The 20401-nt window shown below is 36.0% G+C and overlaps 1 protein-coding gene across 1 annotated transcript in view; it reads right to left on the bottom strand.

Moving 5' to 3' along the window:
* The window catches only part of LOC307187819 (uncharacterized protein), a gene marked incomplete at its 5' end in the record, with an annotated part of 52064 nt that extends 32074 nt beyond the window's left edge, over positions 1–19990 (bottom strand). The window contains one exon of the mRNA XM_079924352.1: positions 19979–19990. Within this exon, the coding sequence (XP_079780478.1) occupies positions 19979–19990 (12 nt within the window). The remainder of the gene's footprint in view (positions 1–19978) is intronic.
* Between the last annotated feature and the right edge of the window lie 411 nt (positions 19991–20401).

Below are 20401 nucleotides of genomic sequence, written 5' to 3'. Positions count from 1 at the left end.
AACATTCATAATGCTCTACCATCCCATCTATACACTTAACTCCATCCATTTTCATATTCCCTTGCCTTTTTTTTTTTTTTTTTTTTGCGGTACTCAGGCCTCTCACTGTTGTGGCCACTCCCGTTGCGGAGCACAGGCTCCGGACGCACAGGCTCAGCGGCCATGGCTCATGGGCCTAGCCGCTCCGCGGCATGTGGGATCCTCCCGGACCAGGGCACGAACCCATGTCCCCTGCATCGGAAGGCAGACTCTCAACTGCACCACCAGGAAAGCACCCCCCTTGACTTGTTTTTATGGCTGTGCTTCCATCCTTTTATTTAAAGCTAAGTGCATCCACTTGTTCATTAGATTTCATCACCTATCACTTACTCAAGGAAACTATTTTATCAATTTTTCCCCCTTTAGCTTCAAAATCTATCCTGAATCTAATTACTTCTCACCACTTCCCTTCTTGCTACTTAGTTCAAGCTGCTTACATTATTGTCCCCCTAAAGTGTATTCTCCACCCAAATGCCAGAGTGGGAATGTTAAAATATGAGTCACCTTATGAACTGTTCAGCAGTTATCCATACCTCCTAGATTATTTCTGTAAGTATACAAAGATGCTGTTATTTCTCCCACCCACAGTAGCATTTTCTTGACTTTACTTTTTTTTTTTGCCAGACCCTGCCTTATTTCTACCCTTTTTACAGAAATAATCATTGAAAAGGAAGTCAATTGTTTTGGTCTTAATCAAGTTTCACCCCGACTAGGCTCTGAGCATGATCTTGTCAAGGTGAACAATGACCTTCATGTTGTTAAATCTAGTGGTCAATTCTCAGTCTCTTAATTAAACTTCAGCAGCATATAACAGAGTTAATACATATTTTTTCACTTCAGGCTTGCTTCTTTTTCCTCTAGCTCACTGGTCAAATTCCCTGGTTCTTCTTGCTTCCCTGACCTCTAAATTTTGAATTGCTTCAGAGTCCTTGGAACTCTTCTATTTTTATTTTTATCCACTTTTTGTGTTGGTGAATACTGTTACCCTGTATATACTGATGACTCCTATGATTCCCAAATTTATAGCTCCAGCCAGGACCTCTCCTCTGAACTCAAGAATCATATATCAAACTGTCTACTGGAAAACTGTACTTGGATGTTTAATATGCATCTCCAACTTGATTTGTCAAAAACTAAGGTCCTGGAATGACATGCTCCTCAAATCTGCCTGTATCCCAGGCTTCCTCATAGTAGTAAATGACAACTCTACAGTGTGCTCAGGATAGAAGCCTTGTAGTCATTTTACTCTTTTCTTTTATATGCCACATCCAATGTGTTGTCATGTCTTGTCAGCTCTGCCTTTAAAATCTATGCAGAATCTACTACTTATGACCACTTCCATTGTAATTACTTTATCCAAATAATAATATCTCACCTTGATGACAATGTCCTCTTACCTAACCTGTCACCTTGATTTCATGCCTGTTCTCCTAAAGAATATTCTCAACTCAAATCAGAGTGAGACTCCTTAACACATGTCCATTCCTGTTATTCCTTTCTTCAAAACCCTCCAAAGTCATCTAATCTCAGTCAGATAAGAGACACAATTGTTACAATTACCTACAATGCCTGATTACCTCTTTGACCTGATCTCCTACAAATATGCCCCTTGCTTACTCCACTCCGTGCACATAGGTCCTCTTGCTGCTTCTTGAGTAAGTCAGGCATGCTTCCATCTTTGCATTCCCTATTTCAGTTTGTATATCATCTGCCTGGGATGCTCATCCTTCAGATAGTCAATAATTTGCTTCAAAACACTTCCTTCAATTCATTTTCCAAAATTCATCCCCTCAGTGAGACCTTCTCTGGCCACTGTGTCTAAAGCTACAAACTCTTCCACTACCACCATAGTTTCTAGTTTGACTTTCTGCTTTATTTGTCTTTTTAAACACTAATTGCTTTATAATATGTGACTTTTTTGTTGCTATTGACCTTGTTTATTGTCTGTCAGCACTTCTAGAATACAGCTCCAATGAGAGTAAAGGTTTTACTGGGTTTTTTTTGGTAACTTTATCTCCAAAACCTAGAATAATTTGCTGGTACTTTATATTCTCAATAGTTGCTTAATATATGATTATAAAGTAGATGCTACTGCTTTTTCCATTGTAAATGAGACATACTTATACACGCATTTACTTAATTTTTTTTGTCTGTCTCCTCTAAGATGTGAGATTCATGAGTGCAGAAAAGTTGTCTTCTCAGCTAGAATAGTGCCTTTTATAAAATGGCCTTCACTTCAAAGAATCAGGGAGAGACAGACTCCTTTAAGTTTCTGATATACTCTTAAGAAAAATGCAAACATGTACAACCATTCAGAACTAGTTTTCAGGGAATTTATAGACACTCTGAAGCCCATTATTAATGTCCATACTGGTAGAAATGTATGATTTCTACTTCAGTGTTTATCTTTTGCTGCATCCTCAAGGTCTGGTATCACAATTGAGAACTTGAAAATAAAATATTTATTACAGCTTATAATTGTACACAGAGTGAAAATAAATATTAATGGATTTGTGAGTCATGGAAATCCTTCTTTTTAAAAAAAGAGATATATGTGTGTATTGACCAAGGAGATAAGAGAATCCTTTGTGCCTTATGTGCCTTATGTGAATGTCGGAACCCAGTGGTTCTCAACCAAGAGTGCTCTTGACACCTGGAAGACATTTGGCAAAGTCTGGAGACACTCTTGGGTGTCAAAACTGAGGAGCTATTGGTAGCTAGTGGGTAGAGACCAGAGATGCTGTGTAAACATATTTTAATAAATAGATCAGAGCCTTCCCCACCAGCAGAGAATTTTCCAGCCTAAAATGTCAGTAGCGACAACGTTTGGAAGCCCCTGATATAACCTTGGGGTACAAGCACTATGTTCACAGATGCATTGTTCAGCATGATTCCTGCGCATAATGGATACACAAGAACACCTGTTGTGTGATTGAAAGATAAAGCCTAAGCAAGTACACTAGTCCTTCTTAAAAATAACATACCATATCTAATTCATCCCAACAACCATTCATCCACCCATTCATTGATTCATAAGTATGTACTGATCACCTCCTATGTGTCAGGCATGGGACCAGGCAATCGGAGCACACTGAAGACTAGGGTCTTTGTATCTAGTAATGAACACAGATAGCTCACAGATAATTTCAAAGCATCGTATGTACTCTGATAATGGAAGTGCTAGATTTTGTGAAAGCCAGCACTAACACAGGTCATCTAATCGAAATTTGAGGGTGAAGAAAGGCTGAGTTTTCTAAACCAAGATTTGCAGGATGAATATGAGTTAACAGAAGGGGAGGTAGAGGAAAAACATACAAAAAGGGCCAGAAGCTAAAGACAGCATTCCATATTCCGAGAATTATAAGCAACTTGGAATGGCTCAAGTTCAGAGTGTAATAAGGTCCTAGAAAGTGATGGATCTAGAATAATAAACATGAGTCACATTAAGAAGTTTGGACCTTATTCTGATAGCATTATAGAATTTTAAGCAGAGTTATAAAATAACATAAATGTGAGGTATTACTATTATTTTTGTTATTACTATAAATGTTATTACTTTTCCTTGTAAAAAGTTAATGCAAGTATAAGAAAATTGAAAATAAAATAAAAATTCTCAATAGGATTTATTTAAAAAAAAAAGTTCATGAATTTTTAAATGCTAATGTGTCATTTTACTTTAGCCCTATTTCTGCATTTTATGCATTTTTATATGTCTGTCTGTAAGGAAAATTGGTATTGCCTATACATGCTTTACTGGGCAAATGGTGCTTGACTGTGAAACTATCTGTAATCACAACCTCCATGAAAGCATCCACAATGGGAAAATAGAAGATATGATCATCTAATCTAATGTAATTATACCTCATCAATGAGGAGGAAAAAGGTTTTATAAATAGAGGTGGGTGCTCCAGGATTCAGACAGTAGAGTGAAAAGTTTAAAGCGGAAGTTATTTACAAAGGCTCTGCTGATCCTTTCTAGGTCACTTTGTCAAAAAAAGAGATGTTTCACCTTCCCTCAAAGTCTACAAGGGGAAGCTACAAGTTGGAAGAGTGTCCTGATCCTTTTTCTGAAGACTTTAATCATTTCAATTCTGGTCTCGACTTAAAATGTGCTTAGCAGTTTTAACAATCTGTTGGTTTCCCACATCCCTAACTCATATTCTCAGAGGAATTAAAATATAATTAAATGTTACCTTTCACACACCACTTCACAGTTTACCAAATACTTCAATCTGCATTGTCTTAACAAAATGTTGGAGGTTTGGCTTTCACCAAGGGTCACTTAATTGCCATGTTTTTCTTCTGGTATAGAACTTTACATGGTGAACACTGCAATTCAAATAATGATTACCTAGTCAGACACTTTTACGCTTATCCAAGTATTCATTTTGGAAATTTATAGTTTATTTGATTTTTAATTGTGTATATCCAAAGTGCATAATAACATTTAATCATGAAGACAGCTTTTTTTTATTTGCTCCATCTTTTGGTCTTCACATTGTTTATGGCATTGTTTTAAACCTAAGAGCTCAGAATGTGTTTTCTTATGTTTTCATGAATAAGAGAATCTGTCATTCACATGGATCTGTTAAGACAATATACAGTAGGTGAGACCTGTAGAATTATTTCTTAAAAGCAAGCAATAGGGGCTTCCCTGGTGGCACAGTGGTTGAGTCCGCCTGCCGATGCAGGGGACATGGGTTCGTGCCCCGGTCCGGGAAGATCCCACATGCCGCGGAGCGGCTGGGCCCGCGAGCCATGGCTGCTGAGCCTGCACGTCCGGAGCCTGTGCTCCGCAGTGGGAGAGACCACAACAGTGAGGCCCGTGTACCGCAAAGAAAAAAAAAAAAAAAAGCAAGCAATAAATTATTTTGGTTTCAGGTAAAAAAATACTTTATGCAAGTAATGAAAGAAAGTGAATGCATTGTGTGATGGTATTTTCTTAGTGAAATGGGAATATTTTTCTGATCAATTATTTGGAAACTGTAATAGAAGCACATTGTTTTGAAAAACAATGGCATAGGTAAAAGGAATAACCAACAAGACTTTCATTAAAAAGGCAAGTAGAACCAGCAGCAGAGGAAAACTATAAAGACATTATATTTAGGAATAACCCATTTAAGAAGCACAAGTTGCTGACACATTTCTTCAAAAGGATATATGTTTAATATATTTGGAAGATGAAAGAATCTGCAGCCAAAGGAGTTAGCTTTAGGCTGTATTTAAATCTCACACACCCGCCTTAATATCATGTATACAACTGCAATATCTTTTCCAAAATACATATTTTTTCCTTCCAAATTTTGAGGATAACATTTTTTACCTTCAGAGTGTATAATTTCCTCTTTTAAGTATTTTTTCAAATAAGCTTTATATTTTAGAACAGTTTTTTATTTACGGAAATGTGATATTAGTACACATCACACTATTTACTATATACCCTACGCTATTTCTGCACTTGTTAATGTCTTATGTTAGTATGCTACATTTGTTACAATTAATGTTATCGATACATTATTATTAACTAAAGTCCACACTTGATTCAGATTTCCTTAGTTTTTAACACATGTCCTTTTCCTCTTCTAGAATCCCATCAAGGATACCATATTACCGTATTACATTTAGTTGTCATTTCCCTTTAGACACCACTTGGCTATGACAATGTCTCATACTTTCCTTGTTTTTGAAGGTTTTGGCACTTTTGAAGAGTAGTGGTTGGATATTATATAGAATGTCCCTAAACTGGTTTCATCTGACATTTCTCTTATGATCAGATTGGGGTTGTGGATCTATGGTAGAAAGACCACAGAGGTTAAAATGTCATTTTCATCATACTATGGCAAATGTACATTCTATCAACATGACTTATCTTGATCACCTGGAGAAATAGTGTTTGTCAAGTTTCTCCACTGCGAAGCTATTCTTTGTTTCCCCTTCTGCATACTGTACACTTTGGAAAGAAGTCACTATACACAGACCACACGTGAGAAGTAAAAATTGTGCTCCATTTCTTTGAGAAGAGAGTAGCCTCATAAATTACTTGGAATTCCTCTGCATTGGAGATTCCTATTCTCTCTCATTAAAAAAATTCAATCAATCATTTATTTATATTAGTAGGGACTCATGAATATTTATTTACTACTTTGGGTTATAATCCAATACTATTTCATTTATTTTCTTGCTCAAATTATTTCAGCTTTGGACATTGGCAGCTCTTTCATTTGGCTCCTATATCCCTTTGGCATCACTGTTGTTTATTTTTTCCTTTTTGAGCACTTATTTTCTGACATTACAAGATGTTACAGGCTTATGTCTATATTTTCTGCCCCATTCCTAGAGTAAGCCATTTCTCCAATGATCCTGGTTCCTTTTATTGGAGGATGGTATTAGAAATCAAGATCCAGGAACTAGTTGTGTTCATTGCTCCTGGGGATTCATTGTTTCTAGGCCTTCTCAGGTGACACAGCAAAGAAATACATGTGTATATACTTACTTGTGTATATACACAAATCTGTAAGTCTTTCTATTATATATGTAATCATCTTTATCTATATTAAGCTAAACATGGGTTTGTACTAACGACTCCAACTATAATCCATTACCACATGGATCATTCTAACCTATTCCCTTTGCTTATCTGTAAACTCCTACTCTAAAAGTGAGAAACCTGGCTCACACCATCTACCATGCATTTACTTTCCATCCAGTACAGATGTATAGCGGTATCAGAATTGTTAACTCATACCCCCAAGGAGATCAACTTTATTAACTAGAATATAAGACTTATGTGCAGTTTCTTTCACTTTTCGTCTTACAGATTCCATTCATTTTTAACATTACTTAGTACATTTTATCTCTACTCCCTTCAGTGAGGTTGTTTCATATATATTCTAATACTGTTAGATTGTTTTGTTATGTTCTACATTCCATTCTAGGATCCCTCAACCTCCTAAATGATTTTTTAAAATTTGTATGAATAGTTACTCTGTGCTAGAAAGTTGTATGCCTTCTGGAAAATGGATAGTATCATGTCTTTACTATTGAAGTATCATACAGAATAGTTTTACTGCCCTAAAAAAAACCTCCTGTGCTTGATCTATTCATTTCCCTTCCCTTGCCACCTGATCTTCTGAAACCACTGATCTCTTTGTTGTCTCCATAGTTTTGCCTTTTCCAGGATATCATATACTTGGCATCAAGGTAGCCTTGGCTTCTTTCACCCAGCAGTATTCATTTCAGATTCATCCATATATTTTTCTGACTTGAAAGCTCATTTATCTTTATCACTGATTAACATTCTATTGTATGGATATACCACAACTTGTTTATCCACTCACCCATTGAAGGTCATCTTGGTTGCTTCCTGTTTTTGAAAACTATGGATAAAGCTTCTATAAACATTCATGTGGAGATTTCTGTGTGAATATAAATGTTAAAATCAGTTTGGTAAATACCTAGGAGCACAATTACTGGACAGTATGGTAAGATTATATCCAGTCTTGTAAGAAACTACAAAACTGTCTCTGGCAGTGGCTATACCATTTTGCATTCCCACCAGCAATGAATGAGAGCTTCTGTTGCTTTGCATCCCAACACGTGCATATGTGTTTTGCAAATATCTAACCTCTCCAATGTGTGGGGTTTTTTCTCCCCTTCTCTTAGCAGTGTCTTTCACGGAAGTTTTTAATTTAAAGTCCAATTTATCAATTTTTTTCCTTTATGAATCATGCTTTTGAGGTTTTGATATTTATATTTTTATATCAGTTTACTAAACACATGCTCTAAATGTTATTATTTATTGAGATTTTCCTGTGGCCTAAGAATCTGTTCTATAAACATTCTATTTGTTTATGAAAAGGGGCTTGATAGCACATCCTCCTGGTTTTCCTCCTCCCAGTCTGACCTTTCTTAGTTATTCTCCTATGTTGCTGGGGCTCAATCCTAGGCATCCTTATCTTTGCTTTTACTTCTCACCTTCATCCATTCCCATAAGCTTCCAAAGCCTTTCATGTACCTGCTCCCAAATTTATTTCTTTAGTACAGATATCTTTTTTTCATTTTCAGCCCCATACATTCAACAGCTTACTTACATTATCACTCATATGTGTTCCAACATTTCAAAACCTGCATATGCAATACTGAATTTCTGATATCCATTTACTACTGCCAGTACTTAGGTACTTGGTCCAGAAATCTTGGTATTGTCCTCCATTATTGGTCCTTCTCCTGAACTCTGACTTGAAATCCTTTTACTTTAATCATCCATTTCTTTTACTTCATTTATGCTCCCCAATTCAAGCTGTAATCATGTCTCTTGGACCATAGCAATATGTTTCCTGGTGTCCCTGCTTTCATTTTTACTCTCTATCACTTTTCATATAGAACCTCTGCTTTAAACCTTTTAATAACTTCTTATTATAATTAGCATGTGATTCAAATCCTTAACATGATTATAAGGCCTTACCCGTGACTACTCACCTCAAGCCACTTTTCCTCTCTACTAGCCCCCTCTAAATTTTCAGTTGGCCTCCAGCTATTTTTTTCATTGAAGCTTTTACACATATAGTTCTGTTTATCTTTAACGTTCTTTTGGCCACTGTTTACTCGGCCAGATCCAAATTGTTCTTCAGGTCACAGCTTACTGCAACATTTTGGAAGAGAACATCACTGACACGCTAATATAAAATATCTCTCTTTTAGGTTCTTTCACAGTACTCTGACATTTTCCTAAATATTTTCTTCTATAACTCCCAAATGTGGATTTTCCCCTTCAATTACACATAAAAATGCAGATGCAAAGCTGCACATTTTCTTTTAAAGATGCATTTTAATCTTTGAAGATGGTGCCCTCACCTAATTATCTGCCTATCTATTTTAACTAAGAGTGAAAGCTTCTTGGCATAATATAATGCAATTTCCCCCCTATTTTGTTAAAGCTTTGCTAAAATTTTGATCACTGAGAACAGTAGATGGTTCTGGGAGTATATTCAAGGCTGCCTTTGTGTACAAAATATCAAGATAAAATATGCAATCAGGAGGCACAGAGAACTTTTGTCAGGGATTTCATATATTAAGTTTAATGCTTTAAAACAAAATATTGGGACTTAACAGAGTTATACCACTGAAAAGAAAAGGAAGTAAATTCTTCAGCTTTCAAGTTGAGCTAACAGGTTTTAGTAATAAAATAATAATGTCTTCATCCTTCCAATGGCCAGCCTGATAAGTCTTACCCTTCTGATTTCAACTTTGTGATTATTGTTTTCTCACTTCTAAATGAGAAGAAAGACTGTGTCCAGTGCACTGGACAGAGGATGGGGTATATGCTAAAGTCACTACCCCCACCTCACACTCATGTTTCACATCCAGTTTTCTATAGCATCTGTTTGTACTTCAAATGTGATTGTGTGACCTATTGTCAACTTCAGCTACATATGATGAAGGTAGATTCATCATATGTATATGATGTTTTATATATATAAAACTTTTTCTTACTTGTATGACATCCAACTAACTGGATAAAAAGGTGTCATTTTTCTGACAGCTCATGTGAAGACATAAAGTGATTTTCAGTCCATCTTTCTTTTGATTGTCATATACATTTATTTGGTTGTAATATCCTGCTGCTTCTTCATATAGTTCCCGCTGGCACCCTTCCTGTGTCACCTTCAGTACTGTCCTAGATGTCATTTCTTCTAGAACTACTTCTGGAACTGCCACTTCACAAGATATTTTCAATACTCTTCTTCTCATCCACTGAACCTCTGCCCTGCCAATCTACCTTCATTTCTACTGTCAAAGGCGTTCTAGTACAGGATATTTTGAACATATCACACCCACTCTGAGTCCTTGGAAGTTTACCTCTGTCTTGCCATTCCACTACAGATCAGGTCTCAGGTCCTTATTCTATATATCAAAACCCTCCCACTAAGGGATATGTATTTTCTCTCCTTATCTTTCTATTTTTAAATCCAAACAACTTTCTGAACTTTTTTCCAGGAAGCCTAATGTCAGTTTTTCTTTACTCCCATCTTTGATGTTTTCCCCCTCTCCAAGCAATGCTACAAGCTTTGAATTCTCTTCCTTTAATGACTACCAAAATCTCTGACTCTTCTCCTGCCCCCACCTCTTGTTTCTCTTTCCTTAAATAGTGTCTAAAAATATTTCACTTATTTTGGAAAATCCTTCTGTATTGATCACAAAAAAGTTAATAATCTTGCTTAGTTTATTATGTGCAAGGGTATTTTATAAGGCTATTTCTCCCATCTTTCTCCTTTATTTACATTTATCTTTTCTCCTTGATAGGTGTTATATTTTATTTTGATACAGTGTACTTTTATCATTATCTTTCATCTTTCATATCATGGCCACAAATTTTTAGTCTCCTCATCCTATAAATGTGTATTAGTAAGAATGTTTGGTTTTAAGCAACAGAAAACACTTCTAAATTAATTAAGTCCAAAATGAAATTTTTGATGGATATGGAGGAAAACCTCTCAAAACCTCTCAAAACCAACAATAAAAATCAGGACATTGGCAGATACCAGTAAAGGTAGCCAGCAGAAGTGATGGCTATATTCATGACCCAATAAATGTTTGGTCTGTATACTTGCCCAGCCACAGGAGGATCCAGAAATTGAACTCTCCCTGGCTCTACTGTGATTGACTTCTAAACTCTGCCCAAATTTTCACCTCACCACCAAGACTGCTATTATGAGCACCAATTATCTGAGCATACATTATATATAAGTGAATATAGATTTAATTCCATGTGGTAAAGAGAGGTACTAACTCCTTGGCTTTCTCTTGGAATTCAGAACATTGCCTCCTAAAGAATACTCAAGTGATGGAAGATTGCTCCCTTTCTGTCACTATTTTAGATTGTAGTCTAGGAAATAGGAAAAAATTTGTATTATTCTTATATGCTATTATCCTGGTTTTTAGGCATGATTTTATGTTTGGGGACAATGCTATTAATATCATTTTTGCTTCAGTATGAATGCCTTGTTTTACAGGTTAAGAGAAAATTTTCCTCTACTTTAGTTTAGCATTTAAGGTGTTACATGTGCTAGAATAATGAATTAATTTCCCCTTTTTAAAAAATAGTATGTGTGTATGCTGAAAATATCATCTGGCTTCAAGTATTTGTCTTAACTTTGATTTCTGATTAATTAGAAGCTTAAATTGTGAGTTTATGTGTCTTATATATTAACTTAATTACCTGGCTCTAATGCACAATCTGCTGGATTTAATTGGCAGGGTGTATCACAACTTTTAATGAGTCACATCTTCCACCAAGCTATGCCTTAAAAAGAAAGAAACCACATAATTAGATCAGGTTTACTCCATTTAAAAACATTGGACTGATTAGATACTTTGGCTTAATTTGCTGGAAAAAGATAGGAAGTTTTAAATTGTGTTAATTATTCATGCTGTGCTTTTCATCCATTTCAAGTATGAATCTATTTGGGCTATGGAAAAGAACTTAGCATGTTTTTGCTTTTCAACAAGATAAATGAAAATGTTTGCATCCGGTGGAAATTGAGTATATATATATGTGTTTATGTGCATTTTTTATCCTGGGATTATTGAACTCTCAGATATTTAATTTAAAATATTATATGTATATCTATGCGTTCATTAGATTCTCAAAGAGATCCTGACCAGAAGGAGATCCAGAATCACACTTTAGTGACTTATTTTATATTGTTTTCTTACTACTTAATAAAATAAATTTTAACAAAGTGTCAAGTAACCCAATTATTGAAAAATATCTTGTATTTGTATATAAATATATAAAATACCATCTCCATAGTATCATTATATCCATTTATATTCTTTAAATTTATTTGGTGAAAGATAAGTTAAAAATTGAATCACTATATTAATACATGTGTAAACTAGATCTATACATTCACTAGAAATATCTTGATGAACTTACAAATTTGAATACATTCTCAAATTATATATATATAAAGGGTTAAAATGTTAATAATGAAGTCTCAACTTAAAAAAGGTAGGGATTTTGTAGATTTTTCAACGTGAACAATAAAAAAAATGGAGGAAATATTCTTCCACTATTCAAAAGCTATTGCCTAATTAAGTAGAATAGTCATTCACATCACTGACAAACACCTGAGGTTCTGGTGTACATCTTTATTTCATTTACATTTTACTTAATGTAAATAAAAATATCAACCAACATTCATGCTGAAGCTACAATCAGAAAGCTAATTGTTAAACATTTAGCAGCACACCACTGCCTGCATATATGACAGCTGCATTCAATAGATTGGACACTGTGATGCAGACAGCAAGATTGCCAGTTATGCATCTGTATGGTCCAGTCTGCTTTGCTGTTATAAGATGACTTTCCTGCCACAGCTACTAACTGACATGTTTCCCCTTAATTACATAAGGAAATATTAATCCAAATTCTTCATTTTTACTGGAAAAAAATAACACTGAATGTATGTCTCATTGATATGAATAACTTGTTACTCCAAAATAACTCTTCTAAAATTAATCTCATTGATTCCTTTTTAAACCTTTGCATATATCAAATGTAACTGCTCTTTATACATGATTATATGTTTACATTAAATGTATATTTATATATTTAAAGATGATTCACAATATTTAAAGAGCCATCTCTTCCCCAGTTCCACTGACCATTTTTAAGAGGTACAAGTTTTTACTTATATGATTATTGACTGTCTTCTTTCTGAACTATTTGACGGTTTTTACTACTAAAACATAAACTGGTAATTATATATTGTTGTTTTTTTTTCCCCAGATCATCTTTAGGTTCTCTAGCTTGCTGTAGATTATGAGAGTTGGGAAAATCTTTTTAAAAAGCCTAAAACTATAAAAGCAAGCACACATACACACACCCAAATACACACTGAACAGTATTTGTAACTGTAATAATTACTTAAAAATTCACAATAGTCTATGGGAATGATTTGTAATTCACTCAGTATGTTAAAATCATATTTAACTTTCAACAGGTGAAAAACATCCTCTGAAATGTAGGAATCTATGGTGAATATGTTTCAGTTGAGGATCATTTGGAGTAAAGCCAGCCAGAGGTGGCATTGGCAGAGTGGAGAGTATGATGGTGGGGCAGTGAGTGTCTAGCTACATATCGGCAAAGTTCTCAGTGCCAGTGGTGGCAGCAGTGGGCATCCATCTGGAAAATGGCCAAATCCTGTGTAATCTACATTTTGGTTCCTGCTACAGCCTTGTATTTCAGCCTTGCTGTTGATTGTCTCAGTTTCCCTATGTCATTCTCACTTTTCAGTTTTGGTTAACTAGAGTCAGAGTTTGTTGTGTGTTTGTTTTAGAACAATTGATAATGGCATTTTCACATTTAAAGCACCGATATCCTATACCAGATGGGAATTTTCTCTTGGCCACTATTATTTCATTTTTCAGGATTCCTATTCATTCTCATTTATGTCATATAAGAATTCATTTTAAAAATCAACCAATGGGGTCTTGAATTAGATGTGAAGATGAGTTGGGATTCTATATCTATGATAGATAAAACTCTAGTGGGTCTCTGGACAATGAAGCACCTCTGCAGTATATGGATATTCAAAGAAGGGGGTAAAGTTTTATTTTCAAGCTGTACCAAAAATATATTGTATATTCTAAAAGAGGGAGTGGTCAGAATCTACATGTTGACCACTACTAGGCATAAATGGGATTATTTATACAATAAAGAGTCTATCTATTAGGACATCTTGCATTTTTAAATTTGTAACATCACTTGACCATTTTATCTCTCCTTTCTAAAAATGAATGGCATTGGAAACTAAGCATTTGTCATAAACAAATATTTCCTGAGACAAAAGAGACTTGAATATTATTACTCATAAAGTTTAATGAACATTTATACAACTTCAACAACTATATTAGAGTTAATACTCTCCTTTAACTGAATGTTCAAGTAATTGATCCTTTTAACTAGTAAGTTGGGCATTTTATTACAATTATTCATCTAGTTTAAACAACTGCAAGTCTTCCATAAAATAATTATTTATAACAGGAACCTGATGAGCTGGAATATCAGACTTTGCCAGTATTAATTGTGTGCATTAACTCTATCTTTGTCTAATAAATAAGGGAGAAGACTTCAGCTTGGCACAGAGTAAACTCAACGGTCCAGATGAGGTGTTGAATTTCCCTTTTCAGATGAGCAATTTGCAAGTTGGGAAAAAAAGGGATAACAAAAATCTAATCATATTCTTTAATATTAAACACACCTCCTGAGAACCGTGAAAGTACTATATTTGCCAAAATACATAATTTAAAGCTGAGATTTCCTTTTAAATAGAGTGAAATTAAGCACATATTTGATACGTGTTATTCCCAGGTGGGAGGAGCAAATAAGAACATGAGAGAGAGAGAGCCTGAATCATCTAGTATAATAGAGGCAGGACAATCCCAGAGGAGAAGAATTAACAGCTGTGCTTTAGTTGTTCCAGTAGGGTGTAGAGATAAGTTGGATTGGAAGTTTCATTTAACCTGGGTCTTGATGGAGTTAGATAATAGTCAACGTTTAACGCTTTATAGTGCTTATCATGGGTCAGGTGTTATTTGATGTACGTTATGTATATATAGTCCTTTAATGCTCACAACAATCCTATTAGGTTGGTTCTATTAGAAATCTTGTTTGGAGGTTCTAGCAAGGGAGTGCAGCTACTGGTGTACATGTGACCATAAAAGCACCCTCCTCTACTGGGGAAGGTTGTCCTCTTCCACCAAGCGTACAAGTTCAGAGCAGATGCACATGGAGCAGTGGAGACACCTGCCTAGCCAGATAAGCCAAATCTAACCTGGCGATCAATCAGGTGACTGATGTTGCAGCCAGATCGCCCTCACATCTGAGGTTGGTCTTATTAGAATCACCAGTATACAAATGAAGAAATTAAGGTAACAAGAGATTAAGAAACTTTCCCCAAGGACACACAGCTTGTAGCAGCTAGTCATGCTGACTGGATCCAGCACCAGTGCCTTTCATTCCATATCCCATTTCTAGATAATCTGCTTTGTTTTCAGTGCTACTAAAGGAGTGGTTCTTATTGGTCATATTCCTTAGTCATAAAACCCTGCCTCCTGCCATGTTCTCAGAAAACAAATATTTTATGCAAATACTATTCAATATTTTGTGCAAATAATCAAGCTGAGCAAGTGAGTTTGAATTAAGAAATACAGTGATGGCTTCCCTGGTGGTGCAGTGGTTAAGAATCCACCTGCCAATGCAGGGGACACAGGTTCAAGCCCTGGTCTGGGAGGATCCCACATGCTGCAGAGCAGCTAAGCCCATGCCCCACAACTACTGAGCCTGCGCTCTAGAGACCATGAGCCATAACTACTGAAGCCCGCGTGCCTAGAGCCCACGAAGCGTAGCCCCCGCTCATTGCAACTAGAGAAAGCCTGCACACAGCAACGAAGACCCAACACAGCCAAAAATAAATAAATAAGTTTATTTAAAAAATAAAGAAATACAGTGAGACTAGGCCAGTGGGTGGTGGAGATTGAAGCGCAACTGTCATTATTAGAAGAATCTGAAGGGGCCATGATGGCCATGACCAGAAAATGAAAATGGGCTCAGGAATCTGATTGGCGGAAAAACAGCTTAGAGAAGACAATAGACTCATGGCAAGCCAGAGACACCACGAAAGAGAGTTTGAATAGTTCATCCCATTCCAGGTGTTTCCTTATAATGAGACAGAGAAATTGAGTGTGTCTATTTCTGTTTGGATCTTATCATGGATTATATCATTGGGGAGTCATTGAGAGTTTTTAAACAGAAAGATGAAATAATTAGGCAGATGATGCAGTAATGATAGGTCAGACAGCAGAGGATGTAACAAATTGAAATGGGAGAGACTAAGAACAAGATACTCATTACAGAAGGTGATGGCTATAGTTGAAGTACAAGAGTAATATCATTAAGAATGGCTCAGAAAATTATTACAGAGATAAATATGACTTCTTTCATATGCTAATTTATTTATTCACTCATTTGCATCTTTGTTCCTGTATTTTTTTGCCAAAATACATTGACTCCTACATGGGTTTCTGGAAACACTAAGGTGAACAACTCAGTCCTTTCCCTCAATGAGCTCATTGACTAGTGAAGACTGTTATCAAACAACAGATCATTCATAAAAGGGACAGCATATCCAAACTAAGAAAATCAGGGAAACTTTTTAAAAGAAATGACGTTAAATTAGTGGTTGGAGATGGGGAAGGAAATGTACAAGATTTTGAAATTTGGTGACTATGAGGATAGCGCTGATAATAAGAAATATAAAGACAACAGGAGGATGATTCATCAAGAACTACTTTTTAGGAATCAATGTGAAATTTGATGGAGATGAGAGAGATAGATGACCTGGTCCACTAATAACATACCCTTAATTTGTCTCCTATTGCCCTGTAAGACGACTGAGGAAAATGTAGCACAGATTTGGTGGTCTAGTTAACAAACTGTTAATTAGGTTGAGACCAAAACAGCTTTGGAAGGCTTATCTTAGCTGGAAGGATCAAATGAAGGATTCCCTGGCTCCACTGAAGGCAGGTCTAAAGTTCAAGAAGGTAAATGAGTATTGCCCTTATATCCATTAATCCTATCCTCTGATGAGAAAAGTCAATTTTGTTGACAGAAAACAAGCAAATGAGCATAAGGACTAGAACGAAAAGCCAGATAATTTTCTCCAAAAGCAAGAGCCTCTCATGCCAGCTCTTCTCAGTCCAGGGTGCCTCTAAGGCAGGACCACAGCCCTGGCTGTCTCATCTCACCATTTAAGTGGCAGAGAGAGCCCAAAGGGAGTCAAAGTGGGGACCAAAGAGAAATACAATATGATGTTTTTAGCCCCTGGAGACAAGACTGGCCTTAAATGGATAAGAACCCAAGAGACTGAGAGAGACTAAAACTTATCTCAGAGGAAAGCAACATTGCCCATCTCCCTTTGACCTTTCTTGCCTCTCAAAAGTGCCTTACCTTTCTGGTATTAAAGAATGATATGCATCTCTAAAGTAATAATTTTTAAATGAGTTTGGAAAATGTTTACATACCTCTTCAAGATATCCATGCACATTAACACAGAGAAACACTAAAAAAATCCCATAGTAAAGAAATTAAATTATTTTCAAAACTTATTTGATAATCAATCTTATTTATGTAACCCATTAACATGTTGCAGACAACACCTTGGGAAATATTGCAGTAAAGAAAGAGACTATAGATGTTTGCCAGGGCTTTTCCCTATTCTAAAGTAACATGTACTTTAAAAAATATTTTCTAAAGATAATATATATTTTTCAAAATATATATTTCATGCTCAATAACTTTGGAGTGAACAAGTATTATTTTCTCTGTGATGGACATTTCTTACAGTGCCATGTTAGTCACCGGGAGTTGATAATCATGTGATATTCCCAAAATTATACTGCGTAAGTACCTACTCCTTTTACCTTTTTTTTTGAGTTTTCACCTAGATTTTATTTTTATTATTTAAAAAAATTAAGAAAAATTTTTATTGACGTATAGTTGATTTACAATGTTGTGCTAATTACTGCTGTACAGCAAAGTGATTCAGTGATACATATATATACATTCTTTTTTTAAATATATTCTTTTCGGGCTTCCCTGGTGGCGCAGTGGTTGAGAGTCCGCCTGCCGATGCAGGGGACACGGGTTCGTGCCCCGGTCCGGGAGGATCCCGCATGCCGCGGAGCGGCTGGGCCCGTGAGCCATGGCCGCTGGGCCTGCGCGTCCGGAGCCTGTGCTCCGCAGCAGGAGGGGCCACGGCAGTGAGAGGCCCGCGTACCGCAAAAAAAAAAAATTCTTTTCCATTATGGTTTATCATAGGATATTGAATATAGTTCTCTGTGCTATACAGTACTCCTTATACTTTAAAATAAACTTAATTCTCAGTATTTAAAAAGGTCCCCACTATTCTCAGGGCCAAGATGACCTGTAAAGCCATGGCACTGGAGCTTGCCTGCTTTATTCATAATTTTAATAGGGACAATGATAGTTTGGGCTATTCAGCATATTTAAATGTAGGCTAATTCTTTTAAATTTAGGAGTTATCCCTCATTGTTTGCTTTCCTAATCCCCACATTTCAATCTTTCAGAAAATACTGCCTTTTCTAGCCAAATGTATTTGAAAACCATTGACAAATTTTCACCTTGTTGGCAGTACGCTATTCTCAGCCATAATCGTCTGTCTCCTAGACTCCAGCAATAGCTTTTATATTGGTCTCTTCTATCACATATTTTTCTCCACAAAATTGCCAGAGTGTCAGTTTTTAAATATAAATGAAAGTATGTTGCTTCCTTGCTTCAAGTGCTTAAAATAGCTTCCTCTTGCTGTCAGAGTAAAATCCAAATTATCATGGCCTACAAGTCCCTTTATAGTTTGCTCCTAGTTTCCTAAGTCCTAATGAAGCAGAATCTCTGGAAATGGAGCCTGGGGTTTTATTTTGAATAAGATTTTGATGGTCAGTCATGACTGAGAATTACTCCCTTCTTCAGTGTTGGTGTTCATTCAGTTCCTTCACTTTTCACTTTCTCAGCAATGTTCTGGTGCCTTAAAGTCTTTGCTACCTGTTAGCAGAGAGAGAGCAGTTTGGTCAATGGAACACATCATAGTCCCCCTTAGAGATTCTAGTCTTTGCTGCATCTTTTCACTTCAGACCCAGAGCCTCCTCTGAGGCTACTCTGGGTCCTCCCGCTGCTTCAGCTGTAGCTTCTTTGCTTCTGCTATCATAGCTGCTGTTGCCAAATAGTCTATGCTGCCAGAGTACCTGCCAAAGCACTTCCAAATGTCACTCATTTCCAGAGTTGGGAGATACATTTTGACCTTGGCATAAAGGAAATCTTGTCCCAGTTAACATTCCCAAATTTGGAAACTAAGCATCAAAGGACTACTAAGTTATCACCTTTCAACTGCATGCCATGATCCATCCATGCAGAAATGCTGGGTTATTTGATGATGATAATGGCCTTAGCCTTGAAATATTCTCATCTGAAGACTTCTAGTAATGCCCCATCCCCCCAAACATACACACACACACATACATGCACTCACCGCTACGTATGTGTATATTTTGTTGAGCGTACTAACACCAAAAAAGGAATAAAGGTAGTTTTACTCTGAAGTATAGGTGACAGTCACTATTGTAAGTAAATATAGAATCTAGTTTTTGAAAATAGTTGATAGTGGAGAAGCATACAGCTTGGAGGTAATGTAGAGAATCATGATGAAAGTGTAGTAAAAGTATATTTTACTGTAGCTATGGTGTTAGCCTAGGTTTCCCAAATAGTAAACTCCCCAGACAAAAACCTCATTCAAATGGGAAAGTGAAAAACAAGACAAAATAAAACAAAGTGTCACTGGTGGTAGACTGCAGTAAAGGAGCAGTCCAGGCAAAATTCTAGAGCTGGCTAATGATCAGTTGCTTCTATTTCATTGATAGTATGCCTGGGTATAATTGACAAAGGGACATAGTGGTTGTATACCAGACCGTTAAAGGTGGTAAAAAGGAATGGACGATAGATTTCACAAGATGGAGATACTCAGAAAGATTGAAGCAAAAATGTTTTAATTTCAGAATCAGGGTTATCTGAAATAAAAATTTTGAAGAAAATGAAAATGTTAGAAATTTAAGGCATTGTCATGTTCTTTATTTAACAGATTGTATGAGTTTTCCACCTATATCTTTGATTAAGATAATCATGTCTGATACCTATAGTTTTGTTTTATGAGTACTAACATGACTACATTTTAATGCTTGAATTTATATCCTCTAAAAACCATATGAGGACTACCTTTTTAAAGGTCATCCTTTGAATTTTTAAAGATCTAAAATGTTTAGCACTGCTTTAGGGTTTTCTCCACATTTGTCATCTAAATCTTACCTGCACATCCATTTGGGGTTTCCCTGAACACACATTTGTCATTTATACATACATATTCATGACACCAATTTGATTAATGATCTTGTCTTTCTTACTCCTACAGTTTAATGGACAAAATAAGATGTTGACAAGGCTCTGGAGGTTGGAATGAGACATGCTAATTACATTTTTTAAGGCCAATAGACATTTTCAGTCATAGAACTTTCTGATGTTCTAACTGTCTGGCATTTTTAATGCTTAATTCTTCAAATTGCTTCGAATGTAATGATGATGGTGAAATAACGGTAATTACAGCAGTTGTTTTGTTGCTCCAGACTCTGACATTAAATCTATTATGCCCAGCCTCTTAGAGGGAATGGGTCTGAGCATTTTTTAATCAAGTGAGCAGGGTCGTTATTTGAAAAAAACAAATAATGTGTAGAG

This window comes from Stenella coeruleoalba (genome assembly GCF_951394435.1).
Source record: "Stenella coeruleoalba genome assembly, chromosome: 6".
Classification (NCBI taxonomy): domain Eukaryota; kingdom Metazoa; phylum Chordata; class Mammalia; order Artiodactyla; family Delphinidae; genus Stenella; species Stenella coeruleoalba.
The sequence above is the reverse complement of the archived record's forward strand: the minus strand, read 5'-3'. Positions and strand labels throughout refer to the sequence as shown.